The sequence below is a fragment of the Alosa pseudoharengus genome, unplaced genomic scaffold (assembly GCF_046254945.1).
Source record: "Alosa pseudoharengus isolate Yale_2024_CS ecotype anadromous, Long Island Sound unplaced genomic scaffold, YU_APseudo_1.1 YU_APseudo_1.1_scf_1, whole genome shotgun sequence".
NCBI classification, from domain to species: domain Eukaryota; kingdom Metazoa; phylum Chordata; class Actinopteri; order Clupeiformes; family Clupeidae; genus Alosa; species Alosa pseudoharengus.
Genome location: NW_027468564.1, coordinates 27,491,559 through 27,499,156, shown reverse-complemented (window position 1 = coordinate 27,499,156; position 7,598 = coordinate 27,491,559). Strand labels below are relative to the sequence as shown.

The 7,598-nt window shown below is 39.9% G+C and overlaps 1 protein-coding gene across 4 annotated transcripts; it reads left to right on the top strand.

Annotated features, from left to right (window-relative positions):
• Window positions 1-2,851: 2,851 nt before the first annotated feature.
• LOC143131135 (uncharacterized) lies at window positions 2,852-7,379 on the top strand. Of its 4 annotated transcripts, none has more exons than XM_076290675.1 (8): window positions 2,852-3,492; window positions 3,598-3,664; window positions 5,857-5,950; window positions 6,146-6,229; window positions 6,344-6,433; window positions 6,531-6,623; window positions 6,755-6,831; window positions 6,958-7,379. In XM_076290675.1, exons 1-8 carry the CDS (start codon window positions 3,413-3,415, stop codon window positions 7,084-7,086), a joined length of 714 nt encoding a protein of 237 aa, XP_076146790.1. In that variant the 5' UTR covers window positions 2,852-3,412; the 3' UTR covers window positions 7,087-7,379. The 4 variants fall into 4 exon arrangements, with proteins under 4 accessions (XP_076146790.1, XP_076146710.1, XP_076146868.1 ...); XM_076290595.1 differs by having other exon boundaries at window positions 6,952-7,379; XM_076290753.1 differs by lacking the exon at window positions 6,146-6,229 and having other exon boundaries at window positions 6,952-7,379.
• Window positions 7,380-7,598: the final 219 nt, after the last annotated feature.

The window sequence follows — 7,598 nt, the reverse complement described above, 5'->3', positions numbered from 1 at the left end:
ACAATTCCTCCATGGTTTCATATCAACTTCTAAAGTCCCATTCCTGTGTCCCCAAGAATGACAACTAATGTACCTAATTTGATGTCATCCACTAAAAATCAGTGAGTTGTTGCAGGAACCCTGTTATTCACACTGGTTCCGGGTGGTGTTGCATTTCTTCCCTTGCGTCCGATCACTCGGCTTTTATTCTAAATAGAGAAAATGGAAATTCATGTTTATTCATTTCAAAAAACAATTTAATACGCTCAGTGGCTCATGATCATCTTCATGTGAAATATGTGTAGGCCTAATACAAGAAGATGCTAATGTCAGCCTTTCTAATGTTTATTTATATATGATATATATTTAATATCCCAAAGAATAGGATAATTGACAATAACATATTATTATTTGAGTAGCCATTTTCTCCAGTTCAAACCTTTGGCTATGTGATTTAAACACAATGGGAGTTCATGGAGCAACCTGGTCTCACAGGAATCCGTGAAATAGCCACGGACGCTTAACTCAAAATCCGTGGTGGGCCCACGGAATCACTGAAATTTCCGTGAAACTCACACGGATTTCGATTCAATGCAAGTTAATGACACTCATATCCCGTGGCTATTTCACGGATCCCCGTTTAAACAACTGAGTGCAGATTTCGCTCAACGGATGTTGTTATCTTATTGGGAAACACACTTTTGATACATTCAGTTCGATTTTTATTGCCTTTTTTAGTGTCTGTGTAATGTTAGCCTGTCAGGCGTTGCATTCCATCCCTGTTTCAACAACTGAGTGCAGATTTCGCTCAACGGAAGTTACATTTCCGTGAAACACACACGGATTTCGTTCCAATGCAAGTTAATGACAATATATTCCGTGGCTATTTCACGGATCCCCGTTTAACAACTGAGTGCAGATTTCGCTCAACGGATGTTGTTATCTTATTGGGAAACACACTTTTGATACATTCAGTACGATTTTTATGTAATGTTAGCCTGTCAGGCGTCGCATTCCATCCCTGTTTCAACAACTGAGTGCAGATTTCGCTCAACGGAAGTTGACATTTCCGTGAAACACACACGGATTTCGTTCCAATGCAAGTTAATGACAATATATTCCGTGGCCCACACACGGATCCCCCGTTTCAACAACTGAGTACAGATTTAGGTCAACTGACTTTTATAACTTTGGGATACATGGATATTGAATAATTACAATCGTTTCAGGACTGCATATTTGCCGTTGGCTTAAATTATGCCCTCATTTAAGTGGGATATTTAATAAAAACGTTCTCACTTCTCATTTCAGCGAGGCATAGTAACCGTTGCTAGGTAAACAAAGCCCGTGTCAGAAGCGTATCCCCAGAGAATGTCAACTTAAAAAGAATAGCTTACTGATAGCACTAGTTCTTTCGTCTCAATACTGATTATGAAGTTGTTATAAATGTAATACACTACTGCAGAAATGTTTATATTGCTTAAGGTGGAAATAAAGTTCTTTGGCAAAGAGATGCATTCTGGGAAGTGATGTGTTTAAATGTAATGGCTACATATACCCAAGTTTCTTTCATTCGGAGATTTATGCTCATTATTTTACAAATTTGAGCAAGGATATAAAATATTAAGACTGTACTTTTTCATTGCTATTGATATTTTGGCGCAATTTTGTGCATCGCGTCACTGTGTGCGACGATCCCAGGGCGACAGGAAACAGCCCCAGTGTGATAGGCTGGTTGCTGTCATGTGACACACGCCACCACAAGAAAGCGGAAACGCATCGTAGAGCGAGAGCTGGCTGGCTATGTGGGGTCATAGATATATACACTAGATGTCGCCTTCTGCTTCTCAGCATGCGTCAACACCGCCGCCATCATGGTACAGGGATCTGAAGCGCTAAACTAGTTCTCCTGTATTGTCAGCGTTACCTATTTAGCGACGTTTGGCCATCCCCAGCGATAGAAAACCTTTTTAGCGATTAGCGACAAATTTGGGAACTTCTCACAATGATGGCAGATCGGCTTCTTTGTTGTTGAAACGTAAGAAAATCACCTTTCTCATGGTTTTGTCATTTATGAATTCAGCTACATCTCGTTTGCCCATGGCACTGACCCATGCATATAAAAGTAACGACTGGCGTAGCCTATGTAGTAGCAGAGGTAAATGTTCTACAGATCTACAGCAACTTCTGGTGAGATTACAACTTACATGAGTAAACGAGACGAGGAGTATGTGGCCTCAACCACAGCCTGTCTACGAAGAGTCTGTTTACTTTCATTGTATCGAACCTGGTTGCAGTTTACTCATTGTTCCTCTAGGGGCCGCCGCTAGCTAGTGCAGAATGAATGGGAGTCTATGGGGCTAGACGGGTAAAATGTATCTTTATTATCGTCTTAAGCTTAGTTTTCTCTAGACTCAACCATAAATACATGCCTGTCAGTTGGAACAACCCAAAAAACTAGATAATTGCTTGAGATTTTGACGATTTATGGTGATTTTATTTTCGCTAGATCTTTGCCCAGATTGACGCTAATGCATTATAGAGGAGTGGATCACTGAAGCAAGATGGCGTCTCGATTGACGCATTCGTTCCAATGAACAGCAGTAGTCAAGGCGACATCTAGTGTATATATCTATGATGTGGGGTAAGGTAAGTTAAACTACGTTAATTTAGTAAATAATAATAATAATAATGGTGTTGTTTTTTGTTGTTTCGAACAAAATATAGGTATACTTATCATGACCAAAAACCCTTCATGCTGTAAAACAACTAGAATCACGCGAAATTAGTGCAATTTCTTAGTGAATGTCTTATAATGGTAAAAGACGTGGACAAATGCGTGATAATTAGCCAAATAAATAGTTGTTATGGTTATTTGGTTAAATTATCGAAATGAGTGCGATGGTGATTGAGATGGTGTTTGACATTAAATTATAAGCAGGTCAGTTTCACGTAATAAGCTATTTGTTTCTTTGGGTCTGGGTAATTCATGTGACAAAAAATTCTGTTATGCTACTACGGTTTTTCTGAAAAACAAAGCAACATTTCTATCTCCAAAATAATGCATTTCTGAGTGTACTACGTAGTGCATGCAGCTTTTAATGTCCAAAGTAGCCTATACTGATTTTCCTGCATAAGAACTACAAATACTCCTTCAAAACTACAGTGTTGACACTTGAAGTTGTGGAGTTATATTTTAGTAGCCTATTCTATAATAGAATAAATACCCACATCAGTTTTACCCTTGTCTCACCTGTATACAAGGGTACAAGGTGTATGAATTGCAGTAGTGATCAAATGAAAAAGGAAAGAAAGGTGTCCTGATGTGTTGTTTAGGGATGGTGCTGCAATGTTTTCTCGACATATCTTTATGTCTTTTTTTTCTCCCCTCTACTTATGTTTTCACAGATCCTTGCTCCTGATATCCTGATGTATGGGTTGCATTTCATTAAATTACTCCAACAGAACACTCACAGAAAGGAGAGTGGTGTCAAACTACAAGACAGCCAGTATGTAAGCAAGGCCTTGTTTGTCCTTGTTTGGCTACTCATTTGTCAACTTCCTGAAGAGGCTGAAGCATGCTGGCCTTGACACCTCAGTCCTTGCTTCCATTAACAGCTGTGTTATGGAGTGCATCCTCACATCATGGTCTACTGCAGCGGTGGATACAGAGGACAATTGGCAGGTATTTTACATCACTTTTACATTACTTTTACTGTGATTTTGCTAGATATGGTTGTCGCTGTGCTAAATATAGGCCCATATTGTAGATTTAGATTGTTTCTACAGATTGTAGAAAGTAGATTGAACTGATACATTTAGGCCTACACTGTTAAGGGACAGCTGAATTGACCACCTAAACCATATATTTTCTGAAAGCCTATAGCCTCTAGATGTCAATTAATATACATTAAGACATGTCCCACCTTCCTACTGACTTTGGTGCATCATAAGGCGTACATAGGCCCATATTGTAGATCGAGAAACGCATTGTATAGCTATATTTAGGCCTACACTGTTAAGGGACAGCTGAATTGACCACCTAAACCATATATTTTCTGAAAGCCTATAGCCTCTAGATGTCAATTAATTAAGACATGTCCTACCTTCCTACTGACTTTGACATATCAAAACTCCACCTCTGAAATGGGAGTGGTCAACTTTTTTTATGTTTTTCCTTCACTGTTTTTTTTGTGGGTGTCTCAGAGATCCCATCTTTGGAACAGTTGTCAGGGCCCTCAAGGCGGTGCCGTGCCAGCAGAGGGAAACCTTGTATGTTTCGAACCGTTTATCTCCTTCCGGGAATAATCCACCGACTCCAAACTGAGCCTGGCTTGTTTGTGATGTCCCGTTGTTCAACATATTCTGATTTCATACTGATCGGATCAACATAAGTGTGCTTTTTGGCTAAAAATTGAAAAATGGCTAAATGTTAAAGCAACACCAAAGAGTTTTTTGTACCTTAAAATAGTGTTTCCAAAATCGTTTCAGTGGTTCATCAACTCGTAACAGGGTGAACGGCACTTTCTGCATCCGCTTTGAGGCCCTCTATCGGCTATAACCGCACTATGTAAGTTTGCCGGATCGGGTAGCGGATATGTAGTTCGATGGAATGAGACATGAGAAACTACAAATTTGACTTGCATCTGATGTCGCAATACATCGTACTTTCATAAAATCATGCAACATATTCTACCTTGTCTGTGGACATTGTTATTTGCAAAGCTGTTGCTGGATAAACAAATAGTGCGTGCGACAGAGGAAAAGTTCTTTGGTGTTGCTTTAAATTGCCAAAAAAGTAGGCACAATGCTTTGCGTTACAGCTAGAGCGATGAAACTTTGCACGCTCTATGTGGGTCATGTGCAGAAGGTCTGACTTGAATTTCAGCCTCGTAGCTCCATGCTACCACCCAAAACTCCACCTCTGTGGGAGTGGGAGTGGTCAACTTTTTTTAAGTTTTTCCTTCACTGTTTTTTTTGTGGGTGTCTCAGATATCCCACCTTTGGAACAGTTGTCAGGGGCCTCAAGGCGGTGCCGTGCGTCTTGGTCCCATCCCTCTAGCACCTAGCGTTACCGCGGCAGAAGAGGGAAACCTTGTATGTTTCGAACCGTTTATCTCCTTCCGGGAATAATCCACCGACTCCAAACTGAGCCTGGCTTGTTTGTAATGTCCCGTTGTTCAACATATTCTGATTTCATACTGATCAGACCAACATAAGTGAGTTTTTTGGCTAAAAATGTAAAAATGGCTAAACGTTAGCAATTCCACTGCTTTGTTATTTTGCCACCATATGTACCCTAGCAACACCCAAGCAACCACCTTAATTACCCTAGCAACACCCTAGCAACCATCTTAATTACCCTAGCAACCACTTGTATAATGTCAAGCTAGCAACCACCATAGCAACCAACATGCTTACCCTAACAACCACCATAGCAACCATGTTATTTTGCATAGCAACCACCATATCTACTTTAGCAACACCATAGCAACCATTCAATTTACCCTAGCAACAACCACAATATGACCATAGTAACCACATGACATGTCCTAATGTATGTTAAATCACACCTACAACTGACCAGCTTTCAGAAAATATATGGTTTGCATGGCTGAAACTGCTTTGCCTTTGAGTTGGAGCTCAAAACTTATCATATGTGTACCTCGTTCGCCAATATACAAAATAGTGCCATGTATAGAGTTATGAACACTGATCGTATGATATGCAAAAGTCTGCAGGAAAGTAGGTCAGGCTTTCAGAATACAGTGGGACATGTCTCAATTCATGCTAATATTGGGTGCAGTGAAGAAAGAAAGGGAGGGAGGCTGCTTTTAAAAGAGAGGGAAAGTATAATATTTTTAATATTGTTTTCAGATGAAGAATTGGTGCGGTGGTGAGGCTGGAGCACCCCTGGCTTTTGCCGTATGGGTTGACTTCAGCAGTGAGTCACCCACCGTTAATTTCACAGGTATATGTAATATGTTTTTATTCAACAACATTTCAATGATGAGATCTATCGAAGATGACATTCAATGGAAGAACAATTATTTTAGTATGGTCACAATCTGGCCCTGAGTTTTGATAAAAATGATATTGACATGGCAACACAAACCGAATTGATAATGGATTTTAAGGGTTTTTTTTCCGGTTACGGTTCATTTAGGGCCAAAGTATCTTGAGGCCTTTTGGACCAATGACAGGAAGGCTGAGCTGCTAAACATGTACACTAATAGGGGTGTGTCAAGTGGTATGTATAAGTGAAAGTGGTGTTAAGGTTTGTTTCTGTGTCAATCCTTTCTTGAAGTTCAGAAAAGGAACCTTAACATTTGTTTTTAATGACACTGAGCGTACTGTCTTACAGATGCTTTGGGGGGTGAGAGGCCATACGTTGACCCTGATATCAGTGGCACACATTGCCGGATGGCAATTGGCCGTCTGATAAAAGAACATGGTATGACTGGCATTGTATGTTTTCAATTTCCTTATTTAAAGATCAAAATGATGCAGACTACTGAATCTGATTACACTTTAACACCCTTCTATCTCAGCACTGAGTCAGGGTTTGTCTCTGTCTGAATATCTGCCACAACACAGGCCGCCTTGGTGGCCTGAGGAATTGCCCTTTGCCTCAGTCAGTGACGGTATGTTAATATTGACCAACTATTACTGTTTCAACTGCATGCACACAGCTGTTGCAACATGATTTGACTTTTCATAAGAGTATATGATAAAACCAGTAATGATGCATTGTTTGCCATTTTTTATGGAAAAGGTGAAGGGCGTAAAGCTTTCACTGCTGAAAAGCTGAGGCAGGTGGTACGCTCATACAATGCGTATTACAATCTCCAGGTATATATACAAATGCATGAACCTGTCTAAAACCTTTTGCATACCAGTGTGTTTTACAGACTAAAACAGATTTGTACACACATATCTAACAATAATGTGCTTTTCCTTTAATCTGTTGAGCTGCAGCAGTCTGTTGAGGCACCACCATCACCCCCATCACCAGCACCAGCAGCAACACCAACAGCAGCACAAACACCACCAGCACCACAAACACCACCAGCAGCAGCGGCAGATCATAAAGAAGGATCACAATGAATACTACATGTCATTTCCTTTAATGTGTCAACATCTTTTGGAAAAGTAAAGCATCTATCATCATAAAGCAATCTCACTTTTCTTTGTTGATAAGCTACGTGTTTTTCATCGTAATTGATTCAATATCCAAGTGTGACAGTTTTGGTGTACCATGAACAGAACAGGACAATTGGAAACAGTTAGCCACCTATGTTACAGAGTCTAAAAACAAGCAGATTAGCACTAGCAGATTTAGAAATAGCTTCTTTCCCAATGCAATAACAATAAAGGAATTCATTCATTTAGTCATTTCAGTTTGTATTACTACTTTCATTATTATTGTTGTAATCTCACATGTACTATGGCTATCATAATTAAAATTAGATAGATACATAGATAATGTGTCAGTGAAAATACATATATGAGCCAACTGTTCCAGCAAGGAGGAAGATGGGGTATGGATATCGGGCATGCATATCCAGTCCTAGGCCTATTCTCCTACACTCCCCTGTAGTAGCCAGCATTACATTGAA

What these genes read in the sequence shown, in the direction of transcription:
- LOC143131135 (XM_076290595.1), top strand. Translation starts at nt 3,413, where the DNA reads ATGGGTTGCATTTCATTAAATTACTCCAACAGAACACTCACAGAAAGG. An exon ending in CCGTCTGATAAAAGAACATG is followed by an intron (nt 6,434 to 6,530) that starts GTATGACTGGCA and finishes CTTCTATCTCAG; the next exon opens with CACTGAGTCAGGGTTTGTCT. An exon ending in CTTTGCCTCAGTCAGTGACG is followed by an intron (nt 6,624 to 6,754) that starts GTATGTTAATAT and finishes TTTATGGAAAAG; the next exon opens with GTGAAGGGCGTAAAGCTTTC.